At 47.6% G+C, this 22,495-nt stretch overlaps 1 protein-coding gene across 5 annotated transcripts in view; it reads right to left on the bottom strand.

Moving 5' to 3' along the window:
- Positions 1 to 11,394: 11,394 nt before the first annotated feature.
- Positions 11,395 to 22,495, bottom strand: part of sipa1 (signal-induced proliferation-associated 1) — a 90,931-nt gene continuing 79,830 nt past the window's right edge. For 3 of the 5 annotated variants that reach the window (XM_072551018.1, XM_072551020.1, XM_072551021.1), the window contains exons 13-16: positions 22,215 to 22,310; positions 21,646 to 21,712; positions 18,368 to 18,446; positions 16,924 to 18,027 (exon numbers count right to left, since the gene is read on the bottom strand). In XM_072551018.1, coding sequence (XP_072407119.1) covers positions 17,881 to 18,027; positions 18,368 to 18,446; positions 21,646 to 21,712; positions 22,215 to 22,310 — 389 coding nt within the window. In that variant the 3' untranslated portion in view covers positions 16,924 to 17,880. Of the gene's footprint in view, positions 11,566 to 16,923; positions 18,028 to 18,367; positions 18,447 to 21,645; positions 21,713 to 22,214; positions 22,311 to 22,495 lie in introns of those variants that run through there. The other 2 variants (XM_072551023.1, XM_072551022.1) reach the window with 2 other exon arrangements.

A 22,495-nucleotide genomic window follows, 5' to 3' on the forward strand; every position in this document is an offset into this window, starting at 1 on the left:
CTCTGTACTGACCGTCCAACAGTGAGGCACTCCCTCCGTAGTGACCTTCCAATAATGAGGCACACAATGTGTACTGATCTGCCAACAGTGAGGCACTCCCTCCGTACTGACATTCGAAAGGTGAGGCACTCCCTCTGTCCTGACCTTCCAACAGTGAGACACTCCCTCCATACTGACCTTCCAATAGTGAGGCTCTGCCCCCGTACTGTTCTTCCAACAGATTGGGGCTCCCACCATACTGACTATCCAATAGTGATGCACACCCTCTGTACTGACCTTCCAACAGTGAGGCTCTCCCCCCGTACTGTATTTCCAACAGTGTGGGACTTCCTCCATACTGACTTTTGAATATTGAAGCACACCCTCTGTACTGACCGTTCAACAGTGAGGCATCCCCTCCGTACTGACATTCCAACAGTGAGGGACTCCCTCAGTCCTGACCTTCCAATAGTGAGGCAAACCCTCCGTACTGACCTTCCAATAGTGAGGGACTCCCTCCGAACTGACATTCCAACAATGAGGCACTCCCTCAGTCCTGACCTTCCAATAGTGAGGCAAACCCTCCCTACTGACCTTCTAACAGTGAGGCACTCCCTCCGTTCTGACCTTCCAATCGTGAGGCACTCCCTCTGTACTGACCTTCCAACTGTGAGGCACACCCTCCGTCCTGACATTCGAAAGGTGAGGCACTCACTCTGTACCGTCCTTCCGACAGTGAGGCACTCCCTCTGTACTGACCTTCTGACAGTGAGCCACTCCCTCAGTACTGACCTTCCAACAATGAGGCACACCCTCCGTACTGTACTTCCAACAGTGTGGGACTCTCTCCGTACTGACTTTCCAATATTGAAACACACCCTCTGTACTAACCTTCCAACAGTGAGGCACTCCCTCTGTACTGATCTTCCAACAGTGAGGCACTCCCTCCGTTGTGACCTTCCGAAAGTGAGGCACTCCCTCTGTACTAACCTTCCAACAGTGAGGAACTCCCTCATTACTGACCTTCCAACAGTGAGGCACTCCCTCCGTACTGACCTTCCAACAGTGAGGCACTCCCTCCGTACTGACCTTCCAACAGTGAGGCTCTCCCCCCGTACTGTACTTCCAACAGTGTGGGACTCCCTCCATACTGACCTTCCAATAGTGTGGCACTCCCTCCGTACTGACATTCGAAAGATGAGGCACTCCCTCTGTACTGTCCTTCCGACAGTGAGGCACTCCCTCATTACTGACCTTCCAACAGTGAGGCACTCCCTCCATACTGACCTTCCAATAGTGAGGCATTCCCTCCATACAGACCTTCCAACAGTGAGGCACTCCCTCCGTACTGATCTTCCAACAGTGTGGCACTCCCTCCGTACTGACATTCAAACAGTGAGGCACTCCCTCCATACTGACCTTCCAACAGTGAGGCACTCCCTCCGTACTGACCTTCCAATAGTGAGGCACTCCCTCCATACTGACTTTCCAATATTGAAACACACCCTCCGTACTGACCGTCCAACAGTGAGGCACTCCCTCAGTACTGACATTCGAAAGGTGAGGCACTTCCTCTCTACTGTCCTTCCGACAGTGAGGCACTCCCTCAGTACTGACCTTCCGACAGTGAGGCACTTCCTCTATACTGACCTTCCAACAGTGAGGCACTCCCTCCGTACTGACCTTCAAACTGTGAGGCACTCCCTCCATACTGACCTTCCAACAGTGAGGCACTCCCTCCGTACTGACCTTCCAATAGTGAGGCACTCCCTCCGTACTGACCTTCAAACAGTGAGGCACTCCCTCCATACTGACCTTCCAACAATGAGGCACTCCCTCCATACTGACCTTCCAACAGTGAGGCACTCCCTCCATACTGACCTTCCAACAGTGAGGCACTCCCTCGGTACTGATCTTCCAACAGTGTGGCACTCCCCCCGTACTGACATTCGAAATGTGAGGCACTCCCTCTGTACTGTCCTTCCGATAGTGAGGCACTCTCTCTGTACTGACCTTCTGACAGTGAGGCACTCCCTCCGTACTGACCTGCTGACAGTGAGGCACTCCCTCCGTACTGACATTCGAAAGGTGAGGCACTCCCTCTGGACTGACCTTCCGACAGTGAGGCACTCACTCCATATTGACCTTCTGACAGTGAGGCACTCCCTCCGTACTGACCGTCCAACAGTAAGGCACTCCCTCAGTACTGACCTTCCAACAGTGAGGCACTCCCTCAGTACTGACCTTCCCAACAGTGAGGCACACCCTCCGTCCTGACCTTCTGACAGTGAGGCACTCCCTCCATACTGACATTCGAAAGGTGAGGCACTCCCTCTCTTCTGACCTTCCAACTGTGAGGCACTCCCTCAGTACTGACCTTCGAAAGGTGAGGCACTCCCTCTGTACTGTCCTTCCGACAGTGAGGCACTCCCTCTGTACTGACCTTCTGACAGTGAGGCACTCCCTCAGTACTGACCTTCCAACAGTGAGGCACACCCTCCGTCCTGACATTCGAAAGGTGAGGCACTCCCTCTGTACTGTCCTTCCGACAGTGAGGCACTCCCTTTGTACTGACCTTCCAAAAATGAGGCACACCCTCCGTCCTGTACTTCCAACAGTGAGGCTCTCCCCCCGTACTGTACTTCCAACAGTGTGGGACTCCCTCCGTACTGACTTTCCAATATTGAAACACACCCTCCGTACTGACCATCCAACAGTGAGGCACTCCCTCCGTACTGACATTCCAACAGTGAGGCACTCCCTCTGTACTGATCTACCAACAGTGAGGCACTCCCTCAGTTCTGAACTTCTGACAGTGAGGCACTCCCTCAGTTCTGACCTTCCAACAGTGAGGAACTCCCCCATTACTGGCCTACCGACAGTGAGGCACTCTCTCCGTTGTGACCTTCCGACAGTGAGGCACTCCCTCCGTTGTGACGTTCCAACAGTGAGGCACTCCCTCTGTACTAACCTTCCAACAGTGAGGAACTCCCTCATTACAGGCCTACCGACAGTGAGGCACTCCCTCCGTACTGACCTTCCAACAGTGACGCACATCCTCCGTACTGACAGTGCAACAGTGAGGGACTCCCTCCATACTGACCTTCCAACAGTGCGGGACTCCCTCCGAACTTTACTTCCAACAGTGTGGGACTCCCTCCGTACTGACTTTCCAATATTGAAGCAGTCCCTCTGTACTGACATTCCAAAAGTGAGGCACTCCCTCAGTACTGACCTTCCAACAATGAGGCCCTCCCTCCATACTGACCTTCCAACAGTGAGGCACTCCCTCCTTAATGAACTTCCGACAGTGAGACACTCCCTCCGTACTGATCTTCCAACAGTGAGGCACTCCCTCCGTACTGATCTTCCAACAGTGTGGCACTCCCTCCGTACTGACAATCGAAAGGTGAGGCACTCCCTCTATACTGTCCTTCCAATAGTGAGGCACTCCCTCCGTACTGACCTTCTGACAGTGAGGCACTCCCTCCGTACTGACCTGCTGACAGTGAGGCACTCCCTCCGTACTAACATTCGAAAGGTGAGGCACTCACTCTGTACTGACCTTCCGACGGTGAGGCACTCACTCCATATTGACTTCTGACAGTGAAGCACTCCCTCCTTACTGACCTTCCAACCGTGGGGCAGTCCCTCTGTATTGACTTTCCAACAGTGAGGGACTCCCTCCGTACTGACCTTCCAACAGTGCGGGACTCCCTCCGAACTTTACTTCCAACAGTGTGGGACTCCCTCCGTACTGACTTTCCAATATTGAAGCAGTCCCTCTGTACTGACATTCCAAAAGTGAGGCACTCCCTCAGTACTGACCTTCCAACAATGAGGCCCTCCCTCCATACTGACCTTCCAACAGTGAGGCACTCCCTCCTTAATGAACTTCCGACAGTGAGGCACTCCCTCCATACTGATCTTCCAACAGTGAGGCACTCCCTCCGTACTGATCTTCCAACAGTGAGGCACTCCCTCCGTACTGATCTTCCAACAGTGAGGGACACCCTCCATACTGACATTCCAACAGTGAGGGACTCCCTCCATACTGACTGTCCAACAGTGAAGCACTCCCGCCGTACTGACCTTCCAACAGTGACGCACATCCTCCGTACTGACCTTCCAACAATGAGGCACTCCCTCCGTACTGTACTTCCAACTGTGTGGGACTCCCTCCACACTGACTTTCCAATATTGAAGCACACCCTCCGTACTGACCTTCCAACAGTGAGGCACTCCCTCCGCACTGACATTCCAACAGTGTGGGACACCCTCCATACTGACATTCCAACAGTGAGGGACTCACTCCATACTGACTGTCCAACAGTGAAGCACTCCCTCAGTACTGACCTTCCAACAGTGAGGCACTCTCTCCATACTGACCTTCCAATAGTGAGGCACACACTCCATACTGACCTTCCAACATTCAAGCACTCCCTGTGTACTGACCTTACAATAGTGAGGCACTCCCTCAGTCCTGACCTTCCAACTGTCTGGACTCCCACCAGACTGACTTTCCAACAGTTAGGCACTCCCTCCATACTGACCTTCCAACAGTGAGGCACTTCCTCTCTACTGACCTTCCAACAGTGAGGCACTCCCTCAGTACTGACATTCCAAAGGTGAGGTACTCCCTCAGTACTGACCTTCCGACAATGAGGCACTCCCTCCGTTCTGGCCTTCCAACAGTGAGGCACTCCCTGAGTACTGACCTTCCAACAGTGACGCACATCCTCCGTACTGACCTTCCAATAGTGAGGCACTCCCTCTGTACTGACCTTCTGAAAGTGAGGCACTGCCTCATTACTGACCTTTCAACCATGAGGCACTCCCTCCGTACTGTACTTCCAACTGTGTGTGGGATTCCCTCCATACTGACTTTCCAACAGTGAGGCACATCCTCCGTACTGACCTTCCAACAGTGAGGCACTCCCTCCGTACTGTACTTCCAACAGTCAGGGACTCCCTCCATACTGACTTTTCAATATTGAAGCAGTCCCTCAGTACTGACATTCCAAAAGTGAGGCACTCCCTCAGTAATGACCTTCCAATCATAAGGCATACCCTCCGTACTGACCTTCCGACAGTGAGGACCTCCCTCGGTACTGACCGTCCAACAGTGAGGCACTCCCTCAGTACTGACCTTCTAACAGTGATGCACTCCCTCCATACTGACCTTCCAATAGTGAGGCACTCCCCCCATACTGACCTTCCAATAGTGAGGGACTCCCTCTGTACTGACCTTCCAATTGTGAGGCACTCCCTCAGTAATGACCTTCCAACAGTGAGGCACACCCTCCATACTGACCTTCCAACAATGAGGCACTCCGTCCGTCCTGACCTTCCGACAGTGAGGCACTCCCTCATTACTGACTTTCCAACAGTGAGGCACTCCCTCCGTACAGACCTTCCAACAGTGAGGCACTCCCTCAGTACTGACGTTCCAACAGTGAGGCACTCCCTCAGTACTGACCTTCCAACAGTGAGGCACTCACTCTGTACTGACCTTCCAGCAGTGAGGCACTCCCTCCGTACTGACCTTCCAATAGTGAGGCACGCCCTCCGTCCTGACCTTCCAACAGTGAGGCACTCCCTCCATACTGACCTTCCAACAGTGAGGCACTCCCACCATACTGACCTTCCAATAGTGAGGCACTCCCTCCATAATGACCTTCCAACAGTGAGGCACTCCCTCCATACTGATCTTCCAACAGTGAGGCACTCCCTCCGTACTGATCTTCCAACAATGTGGCACTCCCTCCGTACTGACATTCGAAAGGTGAGGCACTCCCTAAGTACTGACCTTCTGACAGTGAGGCACTCCCTCCGTACTGACCTGCTGACAGTGAGGCACTCCCTCCGTACTGACATTCGAAAGGTGAGGCACTCACTCTGTACTGACCTTCTGACAGTGAGGCACTCACTCCATATTGACTTCTGACAGTGAGGCACTCCCTCCTTACTGACCTTCCAACCGTGGGGCAGTCCCTCTGTATTAACTTTCCAACAGTGAGGCACTCCCTCCATACTGACATTCCAACAGTTAGGCACTCCCTCCATACTGACCTTCCAACAGTGAGGCACTCCCTCAGTACTGACCTTCCAATAGTGAGGCACACCCTCCGTACTGACCTTCCAACAGTGAGGCACATCCTCCGTACTGACCTTCCAACAATGAGGTACTCCCTCCGTACTGTACTTCCAACAGTGTGGGACTCCCTCCACACTGACTTTCCAATATTGAAGCACACCCTCCATACTGACCTTCCAACAGTGAGGCACATCCTCCGTACTGACCTTCCAACAATGAGGCGCTCCCTCCGTACTGACCTTCCAACAATGAGGCACTCCCTCCGTACTGTACTTCCAACTGTGTGGGACTCCCTCCATACTGACTTTCCAATATTGAAGCACACCCTCCGTACTGACCTTCCAACAGTGAGGCACTCCCTCCGTACTGACATTCCAACAGTGAGGGACACCCTCCATACTGACATTCCAACAGTGAGGGACCTCCTCCATACTGACTGTCCAACAGTGAAGCACTCCCTCAGTACTGACCTTCCAACAGTGAGGCACTCTCTGCATACTGACCTTCCAATAGTGAGGCACACACTCCATACTGACCTTCCAACATTCAAGCACTCCCCGTGTACTGACCTTCCAACTGACTGGGACTCCCACCAGACTGACTTTCCAACAGTTAGGCACTCCCTCCGTACTGACCTTCCAACAGTGAGGCACTTCCTCTCTACTGACCTTCCAACAGTGAGGCACTTCCTCTCTACTGACCTTCCAACAGTGAGGCACTCCCTCAGTACTGACATTCCAAAGGTGAGGTACTCCCTCAGTACTGACCTTCCGACAATGAGGCACTCCTTCCGTTCCGGCCTTCCAACAGTGAGGCACTCCCTGAGTACTGACCTTCCAACAGTGATGCACATCCTCCGTACTGACCTTCCAATAGTGAGGCACTCCCTCTGGACTGAGCTTCTGACAGTGAGGCACTCCCTCCCTACTCACATTCGAAAGCTGAGGCACTCCCTAGGTACTGATCTTCCGACAGTGAGGCACTCCCTCTGTACTGACCTTCCGACAGTGAGGCACTCCCTCTGTACTGACCTTCTGAAAGTGAGGCACTGCCTCATTACTGACCTTTCAACCATGAGGCACTCCCTCCGTACTGTACTTCCAACTGAGTGGGGCTCCCTCCATACTGACTTTTCAATAGTGAGGCACCCTCTCCGTACTGACCTTCCAACAGTGAGGCACTCCCTCCGTACTGACCTTCCAATAGTGAGGCACTCCCTCCGTACTGTACTTCCAACTGTGTGGGACTCCCTTCATACTGACTTTCCAATATTGAAGCACACCCTCCTTACTGACCGTTCAACAGTGAGGCACCCCCTCCGTACAGACCTTCCAATAGTGAGACACTCCCTCCGTACTGATCTTCCAACAGTGAGGCATTCCCTCCATACTGACATTCGAAAGGTGAGGCACTCCCTCCGTACTGACCTTCCGACAGTGAGGCACTCCCTCAGTACTGAGCTTCTGACAGTGAGGCACTCCCTCTGTACTAACCTTCGAACAGTGAGGAACTCCCTCATTACTGACCTGCCGACAGTGAGGCATCACCTCCGTAATGACATTCCAACAGTGAGGCACTCCCTCCGTACTTACCTTCCAACAGTGACGGACATCCTCCGTCCTGACCTTCCAACAGTGTTGGACTCCCTCCGACCTGTACTTCCAACAGTGTGGGACTCCCTCCATACTGACTTTCCAATATTGAAGCAGTCCCTCTGTACTGACATTCCAAAAGTGAGGCACTCCCTCCATACTGACCTTCCAACATTCAAGCACTCCCTGTGTACTGACCTTACAATAGTGAGGCACTCCCTCAGTACTGACCTTCCAACTGTCTGGGACTCCCACCAGACTGATTTTCCAACAGTTAGGCACTCCCTCCATACTGACCTTCCAACAGTGAGGCACTCCCTCAGTACTGACCTTCCAACAGTGAGGCACTCCCTCCGTACTGACCTTCCAACAGTGAAACACATCCTCCGTACTGACCTTACAACAGTTAGGCACTCCCTCCATACTGACCTTCCAACAGTGAGGCACTCCCTCAGTACTGACCTTCCAACAGTGAGGCACTCCCTCCGTACTGACCTTCCAACAGTGAAACACATCCTCCGTACTGACCTTACAACAGTTAGGCACTCCCTCCATACTGACCTTCCAACAGTGAGGCACTCCCTCAGTACTGACCTTCCAACAGTGAGGCACTCCCTCCGTACTGACCTTCCAACAGTGAAACACATCCTCCGTACTGACCTTCCAACAGTGAGGCTCTCCCCCCGTACTGTACTTCCAACAGATTGGGGCTTCCTGCATACTGACTTTCCAACAGTGAGGCATTTCCTCCGTACTGACCTTCCAACAATGAAGCACTCCCTCCGTACTGTACTTCCAACAGTGTGGGACTCCCTCCATACTGACTTTCCAATATTGAAGCACACCCTCTGTACTGACCGTTCAACAGTGAGGCATCCCCTCCGTACTGACATTCCAACAGTGAGGGACTCCCTCCGAACTGACATTCCAACAATGAGGCACTCCCTCAGTCCTGACCTTCCAATAGTGAGGCACACCCTCCCTACTGACCTTCCAACAGTGTGGCACTCCCTCCTTACTGACCTTCTGACAGTGAGGCACTCCCTCCTTACTGACCTTCCAACAGTGAGGCAGTCCCTCTGTACTGACTTTCCAACAGTGAGGCACTCCCTCAGTACTGACCTTCCAATAGTGAGGCACACCCTCTGTACTGACCTTCCAATAGTGAGGCACTCCCTCCTTACTGACCATCCAATAGTGAGGCACTCTCTCTGTACTGACCTTCCAACAGTGAGGCACTCCCGCAGTACTGACCTTCCAACAGTGCGGCATACCCTCCGTACTGACCTTCCAACACTGAGGCACTCCCTCCGTACGGTACTTCCAACTGTGTGGGACTCCCTCCATACTGACTTTCCAATAGTGAAGCACACCCTCACTACTGACCGTCCAACAGTGAGGTATCCCCTCCATGCTGACATTCCAACAATGAGGCACTCTCGCAGTCCTGACCTTCCAATAGTGTGGCACTCCCTCCCTAATGACCTTCCGACAGTGAGGCACTCCCTCAGTACTGACCTTCCACCAGTGAGGCACTCCCTCAGTACTGACCTGACAACAGTGAGGCACTTTTCCGTACTGACCTTCCAATATTGAGGCATTCCTCCACACTGACCTTCCAACACTGAGGCACTCCCTCAGTCCTGACCTTCCAATAGTGAGGCACACCCTCCCTACTGACCTTCCGACAGTGAGGCACTCCTTCCTTACTGACCTTCCGACAGTGAGGCACTCCCTCCTTACTGACCTTCCAACAGTGAGGCACTCCCTCCTTACTGACATTCCAACAGCTAGGCACTCCCTCCATACTGACATTCCAACAATGAGGCACTACCTCTGTAATGGCCTTCCAATAGTGAGGCACACCCTCCCTACTGACCGTCCAACAGTGAGGCACTCCCTCCGTACTGACCGTCCAACAGTGAGGCACACCGTCCGTACTGACCTTTCAATAGTGAGGCACTCCCTCAGTACTGACCTTCCAACAGTGAGGCACTCCCTCCGTACTGATCTTCCAACAGTGAGGCACTCCCTCCGTACTGACATTCGAAAGGTGAGGCACTCCCTCTGTACTTACCTTCCGACATTGAGGCACTCCCTCCGTACTGACCTTCCAGCAGTGAGGCACTCCCTCCGTACTGTACTTCCAACTGAGTGGGGCTTCCTCCATACTGACTTTTCAATAGTGGGGCATACTTTCCGTACTGACCTTCCAACAATGAGGCACTCACGCCGTACTGAACTTCCAACAGTGAAGTACATCCTCCGTACTGACCTTCCAATATTGAGGCACATCCTCCGCACTGACCTTCCAACAGTGAAGCATGTCCTCCGTACTGACCTTCCAATATTGAGGCACTCCCTCCTTAATGACCTTCCGATCGTGAGGCACTCCCTCTGTGATGACTTTTCAATAGTGAGGCACTCCCCCCGTACTGACCTTCCAATAGTGAGGCACTGCCTCAGTACTGACCTTCCGACAGTGAGGCACTCCCTCAGTACTGACATTCGAAAGGTGAGGCACTCCCTCCGCACTGACCTTCCAACAGTGAGGCACTCCCTCCGTACTGTACTTCCAACAGTGTGGGACTCCCTCCATACTGACTTTCCAATAATGAGGCACACCCTCCGTACTGACCTTCCGACAGTGAGGCACTCCCTCAGTACTGATATTCGAAAGGTGAGGCAGTCCCTCCGTACTGACTTTCCAAGAGTGCGGCACACCCTCCGCACTGACCTTCCAACAGTGAGGCACTCCCTCCGTACTGTACTTCCAACTGTGTGGGACTCCCTCCATACTGACTTTCCAATAGTGAAGCACACCCTCTGAACTGACCTTCCAACAGTGAAGGACTCCCTCTATACTGACATTCCAAAGGTGAGGCACTCCCTCCGTACTGACCTTCTGACAGTGAGGCACTCCCTCCGTAGTGACTTCCCGACTGTGAGGCACTCCCTCTATACTGACCTACCGAGAGTGAGGCACTCCCTCAATCATGACCTTCCAACAGTGAGGCCCCCCCTCCGTACTGACCTTCCAATGAGGGTCTCCCTCCGTACTGACCTTCCAACAGTGAGGCACTCCCTCAGTTCTTAGCTTCCATGAGTTGGGCAGGCACTCAGTACTGCACTGGAAACATTGGACTGGGTTTTTTTCTTAGTCCTCTGGAATACATGACCATCTGACTGAGAGGTGGCTTGGAATCATATTTTAATGGCAAAGAATGACAAATCCTTGACAAACCAAGAGGTAAAAGGTTGTCAGAGCTGGACAGGAATCCAGTGTAATCAGGTCTCCCATGCTCTTCTTGAGAGATTGAGCGGACTTGAGTGGTCAAATGTCCTACTCCTGCAGCCAATTCGTTTGCTAGTCATAAGTTTAATTTCTTGATTAATAAGGGAATCAAAGGACATGGGGAGAAGGCAGGAGAATAGGGTTGAGAAACATATCAGCAATGATTGAGTGGCAGAGCAGACTGGTCTAATTCTGCTCCTTTATTATATGGTCTTATGGTTTATGCCTGGTATGCACCTCCAAACTCACTCCCACCCCAAGATTAATCCTGGTAGCTCCAAACTCACAATGATGCCAAAGGTTAATTGTTGCATCTCCAAACTCACCACCACCTCCAGATTAATCCTTTCTTCCAAGCTGGGATGCATCCAGTGGGTGAAAAATTACCTGCAATCATTGTGTTCAAGAGACTGAATGAAACTGAGGTGTAGTGCAGCGAGTGAATAGTGTGTTTATTGCACAGTAATTGGTATAGAGAATGTCCAATCAGTTAATGAGGCCACAGTTAATCCTCAATGATAAAAGGGATCACAGTTAATCTCTGCAGTCAGAGAGACCAGGGTTAATCGTCACGATGGTGAATCCCCCTCCTGGCTTGTCATCTGCAAAGTAAAGAGAAATGACAAGATCAAACAGGAACTAACAGATACATAATGGCACATTATCCCCCATCATGCACAATCCCTGACCCTCTCAAAATTCCTCCCCCACCAGTGATATTATCCCATCATTAGTTTCTCCCTAGAAGCCTAGCACATCCCACCATATTCAGAACCTTCGTCTACTCATAAATAGAATAATTTAATCTTAAAATAAGTGTGAGACTTCTGATGTGTTATTCCATCACGGGGTGTATCACAGCTCATTTGCAATCCACATGCATGTACTTTTTCAGCATGGAAGGAGATGGAGGACGCAGACTCGTAATCAGCAAGGTATATCCTGACAGAGTTTGTTCCCTCCATGACTCAGGAGGCATTGCCATCAGCAGGATGAAGCTGCCTGCCCTAATCTTACCATGTGCAGCTTTTCACATGACAATCACCAGAGAAAAGCACTTTGGTGAAGACATAGACATGTCCCCAGAAGATCAGAAATTTGAGTTCACATGGCATTGAGAATCCATACTCTACCATCCCATCAAAAGCAAAATGGGGTTACAAGTGATCTTTCAGCCTCTGTTACAATACAATCAATGCTGATCCATGCCTTGACTCCATTCCCTGCTTCGGTTCTGTAACCATTAATACTTTAACCAAAATAAAATCTATCTTTCTCAGTTATGAAATTTTTATATGAGTTCTACACACAACATTGTTTTGGGAAAACAGATTTCCACCATCTTTTGATTGACTAAGTGCTTCCTGACATCAATCCTGAATAGACTAACTCTAATTTTAAAACTACACCATCTTACTTGAGGCAATTGTTTCTCTTGTTTGACCCTTCAAAATCTTTTTGTTATTTAAAACACTCAAATCTTCTATGTTCAAAGAATTGGAAGCCAACTCTATAATTGTCTCATCATTTTACTCATTTGACTAAATTATGAGGGGTATAAATGGATTTAATGGCAGTGTTTTTTCCCTGGGATGGAAGATTTCAAGACTAGGGGGCACATTTTTAAAGTGAGAGGAGAGAGGCTTAAAAAAGACATGAGAGGCTTTTTTTTTCCACAGAGGGTGGTTTGCATGTGGAATGAACTTCCTGAGTAAGTGGTGGATGGGGAAAATTGCAATGTTTAAGAGGCATTTGGATAAGTACATCAATAGGAAAGATTTGGAGGGATATGAGCCAGGAGGAGGCAGGTGGGACTAGCTTAGTTTAGTTTAGGATTATGTTTAGCATGGATTGGTTGAACCGAAGGGTCTGTCACGGTGCTGTATGATTCTATGACTGAGTTTTCATTCTGATGAATCTGTGTTGTGCCACTTCCAAAATGCGTTGCTCAAATGTGGTCAAAGCTTTATTAAGCTGCAACATAAATACTCCATCCTTTGTATCCCGGTCCTTTTCAGATGAATCAGAAAAAAATCCAATTAGGACAATTCCTGCCTCATCAATCTACTCCCAATCTTCAAGACAATGGAAATTGTCAGCACCAGTGTTATCAAGCAGCACTTATACTTGCTCACTAACGCTTAACTTTGATTCCAACAGGGCCACTCAGTCCTTATCTTGGTCCAAATATGGGCAGAAGAGTTGAAGTCAAGAGGTGAAGTGAGAGTGACTGCCTTTGACATCAAGGCATTATTTTACTCAGTGTAGATTGTTACCAATCAAGGAGCTCAAGCAGAACTGAAATCAATGAGAATTAGAGGGGAACTCTCGACTGGTTGAAGTCATGCCTCGCATAAAGGTTTGGTTTTCTGAGCTCAATCACCTCAGTCCAAGGACATCACTGTAGAGTTCCTCAGGGTGGTGTCCTAGACCCAAACATCGACAGCAGCTTCACTCATGTCCTTCCCTCTATCACAAGTTCATAACTGGGCATTTTTGTTAATGTTTACACAGTATTCAGCACCATCTGAGACTCCTCTGACAATGAAGCAAGAGCAGGACAATATCCAGGCTTAGGGTGATGTTTGGCAAGTAACAATTGCACCAAACGCCAAGTGATGACCATTTCCAACAAGAGAGAATTTATCTCCCTTTTATGGTCAAAAGCATTACCACTGCTGAATCCCTTTTTTAAAATCTCGCCACCCAAGACTCCCAGCCTTATTCCTGATTAAGGGCTTTTGCCCGAAATGTCGATTTTCCTGCTGCTCGGATGCTGCCTGGCCTGCTGTGCTTTTCTAGCACCACACTCTCGACTCTAATCTCCAGCATCTGCAGTCCTCACTTTCACCATTGCTGAATCCCTGACTGTCAATATCCTGGAGATTGCTATTGACTAGAAGTTGAACTGGACCCAACAATTAATACTGTGACTATAAGACCAGGTGAGTGACTGGGGATTCTGTGGCAAATAATTTAACTCCTAACTCCCTGAAATCTATCTGCCATTTATAAGGCATAAGTTCGTTTTGTGGTGGAACATTCTCTACTTTACTGGATAGGTGCATCTCCAACAAACTCGAAGAGCTTGATACAACGCAGGACATGGCAGCTTGCTTTGTTGCCATCCCATCCACAATCTTAATTATTCACTCGATCCTTTGTTGACATACAGTGATAGCAGTATGTACTATCTCAAGGATGCATAACATTAACTCACCAATTCTACTTTAAATGCACCTTCCAAACCTGAGGGCTCTGGCATCTAAATGGACAAGGGCAGCTTATGCCTGGGAACGCCATCCTTGCAAGTTCCACTCTAAGCAGCATACCATCCTGACTTGGAACTATATTGCTGTTCCTTCACTGTAACTGGGTCAAAATTCTGCAAACTTCTCCCTAACTGCATTGTAGATATCCCTACATGCCAAGGACTGCAGTGCTTTTCTGTCACGTTCTCCAGGGAAATTATGGGTGATGAATGTTGGGCCTCAGCAGTGACAGTCACATTATGTTAAAGAATGAGTGTAAAGATTTCATTAGCCTTTTTAATTATGTCTGTGTTTTTCCAATAGCTTTAATACTAATTCAAAGTTGCCACAAAAGAAGCTCTGTTGTAGAGCGGGGAAGAAAGTTAAACCGAATATAATAGCTGATATTCAGGACCTTGAATCGAATCCAACCAAGATTTGGAATATTGATGTCACCTTTCAGATGTCAAGGATGTTGAGTTTGAAGGCTGCATATTCATAAAAGTGGAAAAATATACTGGTTTGCCCCTCCTATTGATAGAGAGCAGAACAAAAAATAACTTGAGGCTTAAAGCACAAGGATAGATTGAGATAGTCAAATATCTTCTGGAATATTGGGAACCTGGCCTTGTGAACCTTTGACACAAATAGATGAAGGGCAACTGCCCAGCTGTGAACAGTAATGCACAGGAATAGCTGTGGAAGGAGATTAAATGGTCAGTAAAGTCAGTGAGAGTAGAGAGGATTTGATAATGGGAGAAAATTCAATGGATTGTAGGATCTATGGTAAGGTAGAGTATACATGACATAGAAAGACAATGCAGCAGAGAGTGATCATATAAAGTTACATTTTAGCAAGTATAGCCTGAACTTCAGTTCCTATCCAAAGAGGCTTGAGATGTTCCTGATGACTGAAGAGGCCTAGTATTTTCCAGAGAGTTAGAGGACTTTGCTGTTGGTTGAAAGATCTGGAATTTTCTGATAGCTGATGAAACCTGGGATGATCTTGACGACAGTAGAGATTTAGGATTTTCGAGATGGCAGGAGAGATCTGTGCTTTTCATCATTGCTGATGAGACCTGGGATTTTCTTGATATCAGTCGTGGCCTAGGATTTTCCTGATGGCTGAAGAGGTTTAAGATTTTCAAGATGGCTGAAGAGTTCTAGGATTTTCCCAAAAACAGAAGCAATCTAGGATTTTCCTGACAATTACTGCAGACACAAGTTATCAAGAGATAATACAGCTTCTGGGAGATGATGTCTGACCTTAATTCTTAGTGTGTGCAAAACCTCCTCCAGTATTACAAATCTCCATGTTTAGATTAGATTAGATTAGATTCCCTATAGTGTGGAAACAGGTCTTTCAGCCCACCAGTCCACACCGACCCTCTAAAGAGCAACCCACCCAGACCCATTTCCCTCTAACTAATGCACCTAACACTATGGACAATTTAGCATGGCCAGTTCACCTGACCTGCACATCTTTGGACTGTGGGAGGAAACCGGAGCACCGGGAGGAAACCCACGCAGACATGGGGAGAACGTGCAAACTCCACACAGACAGTCTCCTGAGGCTGGAATCAAACCTGGGACCCTGGTACTGTGAGGCAGCAGTGCTAACCACTGAGCCACTGTGCCGCCCGTATAAAACTTTCCGGTCTCTTATATAAATCCAATCTTAACCATTCCACAATTGTCTGTGTGTTCAACTGTCTTGATCCTAAGCTCTGAAATTCAAACGTTTAAAAATCTCTACTTTTCTTCATGCCTTTAAAACTCCAGTTGAAATCTGCTCCTTTAACCAAGCTTTTGAGAATATCAATTTGTGCCTGCAAATATCTGCAAAGTGTCTTATTACAATTGAATGACATTAAAGGAACCATACACACAAGTTATTTTTGTTGACTGGAATTTCATTTCAATGTACTGTATTTTTTAAAAGCACTTTATCTTCCTTTCTCTTTTAATGTTTCCTCACTTATTCCATTTCTTTGAAACAGGACTGATAACATGGGGCAACAAGGTCTTCTTTTTGGACCCTGTCAATGCTGTTCTGTCCTCCCTTCACTGAGAAGATTTCCTCAGATGGGGAGAAGTATCTAAGCAGTGCAAAACTTTCCCCAAGAGTATTTGATGAGGACAGTGTAGATGGACCTATTGGATCTTCCTTTGGAATTTTTGATTGGGGAACAGTACAGACGGAGCTTTACTCTGTATGTAACCCCGTGCTGTACCCATCCTAAGAGTATTTTATGGGGACAATATAGACGAAGCTTTACTCTGTATCTAACTTAATGCTATATCTGGGAGTACTTGATCAGGACGGTGTAGACAAAGCTTTGCTCTCAAATTCTATGCTATACCTGACTTGGGTGTATTTGAGGAGGACAATGTAACGGAAACTTTACTCTGTATCTGACCTGATGCTGTACCTGCCGTGGGAATATATGATGACAATAGCATATAGGGAGCTTTGTATTCTGTATCTAACCCTGAGCTGTACCTGTCCTGGGAGTGTGTGATGGGTACACAGCTTTACTCTGTATCAAACCCTGTGCTGCCCCCCTGTCCTGAGAGTTTCTGATGGTGACAGTGTAGAGACAGTCTTACTGTAGCTAAACATCATTTGGGTACATTTGTCAGGACCAAAGTAGGACAATCCTCTCACTGATGCACACAAAAAAACAGAAGACATTAAAAAGATTATTATTTATTTAAAGATTTTTCTGTTTGGCTTTGGAATGTATTACATAAGCTACGGGAAAACTCAGCGTAATTTTCCACATTAATTTGATTTGACGTGATGCAGCACAAGTGCTAAGGAAAACCCAGCTCCTTTTCGAAGGGTCTACCCCAGGCTGATCACATTGTGAATGGTGACATTTGCTGTCTTTCATCTCCTGGCCACTGGAGGGCTGAGAGGCTGGAAGGCATGGATTCATCGACAAGGTCAAATCAGCATCTCTGCATCCCTTCTGCCATATTGAATTGCACGCTTTCTTCACACTGCCAAACAGTAGATGGTGCACATGCTAACCACACGTTGGTTCCATGTGCTATCACACCAACCCCACCACAACCCAACCCACAACATGCAGCAAAGTCCAGGTGAGGGTGTAGGTGAAATTGACACCATTGGCCTCCATGAGCTTTAACATTTACAAGCCCCATGTTCTCTGATTGGACTCCATAAAGCTTAAAAAAAAAATCATATTTTGTAATTATTAAGGGAAACGTCAGTTAAAAAAGCTGCCAAGGTCACGCTGACAGGGTGAGGTGGAAATGGGGGAGACAGATGGGAGAAGGCTCATGAGGAGCATAGACCAGCTAGACCAAACGGTCAACTCCTGTTCCCATACAGTGACGGCGAAAATGTTCCCAAATTTAGCAGAGCACCAAAGGAGGCAAAAAGTGTACTTCCTGAAACATGTATGTACACAACGTGCTGTCAGTGTTATGATGCTAGAAGCACTAAACCACAGTAGAAAGAATAACACAACACAAAAAAAAGGAACTCTGACAGAGCAGCAGCCCAGTGCTGAAAGATTCCAGAGAAAAACGAGTCAGCGCCAGATACAACTGCCTGGCCTTTCTCGCCACTGAGAGGCAGGTCCCCCTCAGGTACAGAGAACCAGCGAATTCTCACTCCCTCCTACTTAATGCACACTATGAAGGCTTTGGGGCAGTACGGCACAGTAATTCAGTTACTTTTAAGAGGTGGCACACCGTGGTCTGTGACTCCAGATGAAGACGCTGGTTATTCTGCCGCAGCTGCTCCACCTCAGTCTCCAGCAGTGCCTTGTCCTCTTGCTCCTGATTTTCGAAAACAAAAATAAATCCATTGTTGTATTTCAAAAAAACTTTGCCAGGTTTTCATTCCATAGTCTGCTATAGGTACAATATGGAATGAAATTCCCACTACCCTGTTCCCATCAAACACTTCTAGAGTAGGTAAATTACAGGGTTAGATACAGAGTAAAGCTTCCTCTACATCTGATTTCTAACCCTATCCTTTTTGCACTAGTTTTAGGGGCTTGCATGATGTATGCGAGGGGCTTTCTCCCCTCAGTTCCCCGTGAGCCTGTTTCCTCCTCCCTGATTTCACACAGATCACTGACCTCACAGCATGGCCCATTTGATCCTGCTGCCTCACCTTGATCAACTTCTCACGCAGTTGCTTGACAATAGCTTCCAAATGAACCACTTTCTCATTGAGGCCTGCCGGAGATTGACTGAGGAAAAACAAGAAAATTAAATAAATAAGCTGATTAAAATATGAGTTGCTAAAGGAAATCATGGAGGCTGCTACAATTACAACATTTAAAAGGCACCTGGATGGGTACATGAATAGGAAGCGTTTAGAGGGATATGGGTCAAATGCTGGCAGGTGGGACTAGATGAATTTAGGACATCTAGTCAGCATGGACAAGTTGGACCAAAGGGTCCATTTCCATGCTGTACAGCTATATTACTCTAAATCCCAATTCAGACCATATCACAGAAATTCAATTGTCTGCCCACTTCTGAAAGTTTTCTCTTTAAGCTCGTCTTTGGGCACTGAATTTTACTGGGGTATGCCTTTGGCTGTCCACTGATTGGTGAGTGCAGGAAGTGAGTGCCAGCAGGCAAACAAACCTTGGAGCTGTCATAATACGGTCCATGTCTTCCTTCCTTCAACACTCAGATATTGCCGACAAGGTGGGGAAAAGGGAATGAGCAACAAGTTGATAGTTAGTTCCAAGGGCTAGAATCCAGACTTCTCCATTCTGATTTCACCACTATTTAACCCAGGGGACATGGAAGCTTAGTGTAGCCTCAGTCATATCTGAGTCCTGCTAACTCAGCATATCCTGACAGTAAACTAGGCAAGAATGTGAGCTATGAGGACGTTGCGTAGAGGTTTTAAGATGACTTAGACAGGCCATGAGTGAGCATGTACATAGCAGATGGAATATACTGTGGAAAAAATGTGAAGCTATCCTCTTTGGCAGTTAAAACAAAAATGTAGAGTATTTCTTAAATGGTGAGAGATGTGGGAAAAGACCTGGGTATTCCCACGTATAAATCACTGAAATTGCAAGTGGAGCAAACAGTTTGGACGGCAAATGTATGCTGATCTTAATGACCAGATGATTTGATCTCATGAGTAAATTAGTTTTGCTGCAATGAGACCACAGTTGGAGTATCGTGTACATTTTTGGTTCCCTTACCTATGACTGGATATAGTTACTAGATGGAATGCAATGAAGACTCACTTGATTTCTGGGAGGATTTATGAGGAGAAATTGAAGAGAGTGGCCTTACTATTGTGTAGAGTTTAGAAGAATGAGAGGTGATCTCATTGAAGCATACAGGGCTTGATAGGTCAGATGCAGAAAGAATGTTTCTTCTGTCTGGCTAAGAGATCTAGAATCAGGGGACACAGTCTCAAATCAAAGAACATTTAGGACTGAGATTCAGAAGAAATTATTCAGTGGGCTGAATCTTTGGAATTTGCTTCCTCAGAGGGCAGTGAGGCCTCAGTCAATGAGTATATTCAAGTCATAGATCAATATAGATTCCTAGATACTAAATTTATCAATGGATAGAACATAGAACATTACAGCGCAGTACAGGCCCTTCGGCCCTCTATGTTGCGCCGACCTGTCATACCAATCTGAAGCCCATCTAACCTACACTATTCCATGTACGTCCATATGCTTGTCCAATGACGACTTAAATGTACTTAAAGTTGGCGAATCTACTAATGTTGCAGGCAAAGCATTCCATACCCTTACTACTCTCTGAGTAAAAAAACTACCTCTGACATCTGTCCGATATCTATCACCCCTCAATTTAAAGCTATGTCCCCTCGTGCTCGCCGTCACCATACTTGGAAAAAGGCTCTCCCTGTCCACCCTATCTAACCCTCTGATTATCTTATATGTCTCTATTAAGTCACCTCTCAACCTTCTTCTCTCCAACGAAAACAGCTTCCAGCCTTTCTTCGTAAGACCTTCCCTCCGTACCAGGCAACATCCTAGTAAATCTCCTCTGTACCCTTTCCAAAGCTTCCACATCCTTCTTATAATGTGGTGACCAGAACTGTATACAATACTCCAAGTGCGGCCGCACCAGAGCTTTGTACAGCTGCAGCATAACCTCATGGTTCTGGAACTCGATCCCTCTATTAATAAAAGCTAAAACACTGTATGCCTTCCTAACAACCCTGTCAACCTGGGTGGCAACTTTCAAGGATATGGAGATAGTGTGGGAAAATGGTATTGAGGCAAAAGATCAACCATGATTTGGTCGAATGATGAAACAAACCAAGAGGCCAAATTATTTACTCTTATTTCTTATGTTCCAGTGTTCTGGCCCAGCGAGAAACTTTCTGACCCTTTCCCATATCTCCCTTGTTTGGATGAGGGGTGTAAGAAAGTGGTGTTATCCGGTTTGGGGGGAGCTGGATGAGGTCATTGGAAACTACAAAACTCAGTCCTCCCTCCCTTCAACTTGCAATCATTAACTCTCAGGAGCCTACAGATGGCACTACCATGCTGTTGAACAGCACTGGCCGGCCTCAACACTGTCACTGACAGACAGCTTGAGGTACTACAGCCCTGCTCACCACCCATCCTCTCCCTGACCTGGCAATGTCTGAGAGTTTGACCTTTTAGTGGCTGGTGAAAAGAAATTGCAGCATTTTTATTTGCCTTATCACATCACTCTGGATGTCTCAAAATGCCACTGTGGTACTTTTTTTGGAGTGCACTTGCTGCTGTAACACAGGAAATGCAGGATTGCCAATTTGTGTAGAGCAAGCTCCCAAAAATAACAATGTGATAACGACCCACATCTTCTGATTTCAGTGATGCTGGATGATCAATAAATATTGACCCAGGATGCTGAAGAGAATGCCTGTGTTTTGCTTTTCAAAGCAGTGTTTACCTGAAAGGACAGATTAGAACTACTCAGGTTTAAGATCTCAATCAAAAAATGGCATATCTTACAGTGCTCGCTCCCTCAGTACTGGTGCAAGGACTGCGATTAACTCCTGGGACCCTATTATCAAACACTTATCTATCTTATACAACACCTCCTTATGTTCCTCCTCCCAGGCCTCCAGAGACCACTGTTGAAATGTGCACCACTAACTGAGTCAATCTGTATCCAAACTTCATTGTGTATATTTAAGGCAGAGATAGATAGGTTATTGATTGTAAAAGGTATCAAGGGTCACTGGGAGAAAGTGGGAGAATGGGGTTGAGAAACTTATCAGCCATAATTAAATGGCAGACAGACTTGATGGGTGGAATGGCCTAATTTCTGTTCCTAAGTTTTATGGTCTTATAGTCAAATCGATGAGTTCTGAGTCCTTAGAAACTCTAACACACTAGCAGAATTCTTTGACCATCTAACGTAACCCCTCTGGTGTCGAGATCAACCTACCTTGGTCTGCCCGCTTCCATTAAGTCAACCTTGTCATCAGCTCTGGATGGCTCCACTGTGCTCTCATCTGATAAAAGAAAAAGATTAATTGGAGCAAGTGACACCTGCAAGAGGTTGTGATGCCACTATTCAAGGGTTGGGCACAGGGCTAACTACAGAGAGCAAATAATCATGCCCAGTGATGAGCAATGCCCCTCTCCAGTGGTTGGGTAAAGGGGCAAATGCTATGATGTTATCGGACCATTTTGCCTGTTGGTAATGTTGCAATTTTTTTAAACGGGGGCACTGGCCCAAGGTCACAGGGAAGAGTCAACATACTCTGTGCAAAGGGGAAAGGTCAACTGTCCTGGGCCATATTGATGGGGCCAATAGCCCTGGGCAACAGGGGAGAGGTCAGTGGCCTTGGAAGGGGGAAGTGTTACTCAGCCCGCTTGCCAGAACCACAGTGACTTATACCAGTCCAGTCACCTTGTGATATACTTCAAACAAGTAGTTCGCCCTCCCATCTAAGAATAAAACCAAACGAAGACACTTCATGGACCAAATGTTCCATTCAGCAACCCACTCACCTTCCAAGGAAAGAGACTGTACCAGGCTATCACAGTATGAAGCTATGTCTGCCAGTGACTGCCACTCAGTGTTGGAGTTATCGGAGGTCACAGTATCTAAAAGGGAAAGATGAAATAACATAACTCTCACACAATGAGATGTCTTCTCAGTGTTATCCTGAATAATTCCTTACCCTTCCTCCTCCATCATGACACTTTGTGTGGGGCTAGCTATTGGATGTACCTTATCTGATTGCCCCTTATGTGTGTTTAGACTGTGAATACTAGTAGACTACTCAACT

The sequence above is a fragment of the Chiloscyllium punctatum genome, chromosome 31 (assembly GCF_047496795.1).
Source record: "Chiloscyllium punctatum isolate Juve2018m chromosome 31, sChiPun1.3, whole genome shotgun sequence".
Lineage (NCBI taxonomy): Eukaryota > Metazoa > Chordata > Chondrichthyes > Orectolobiformes > Hemiscylliidae > Chiloscyllium > Chiloscyllium punctatum.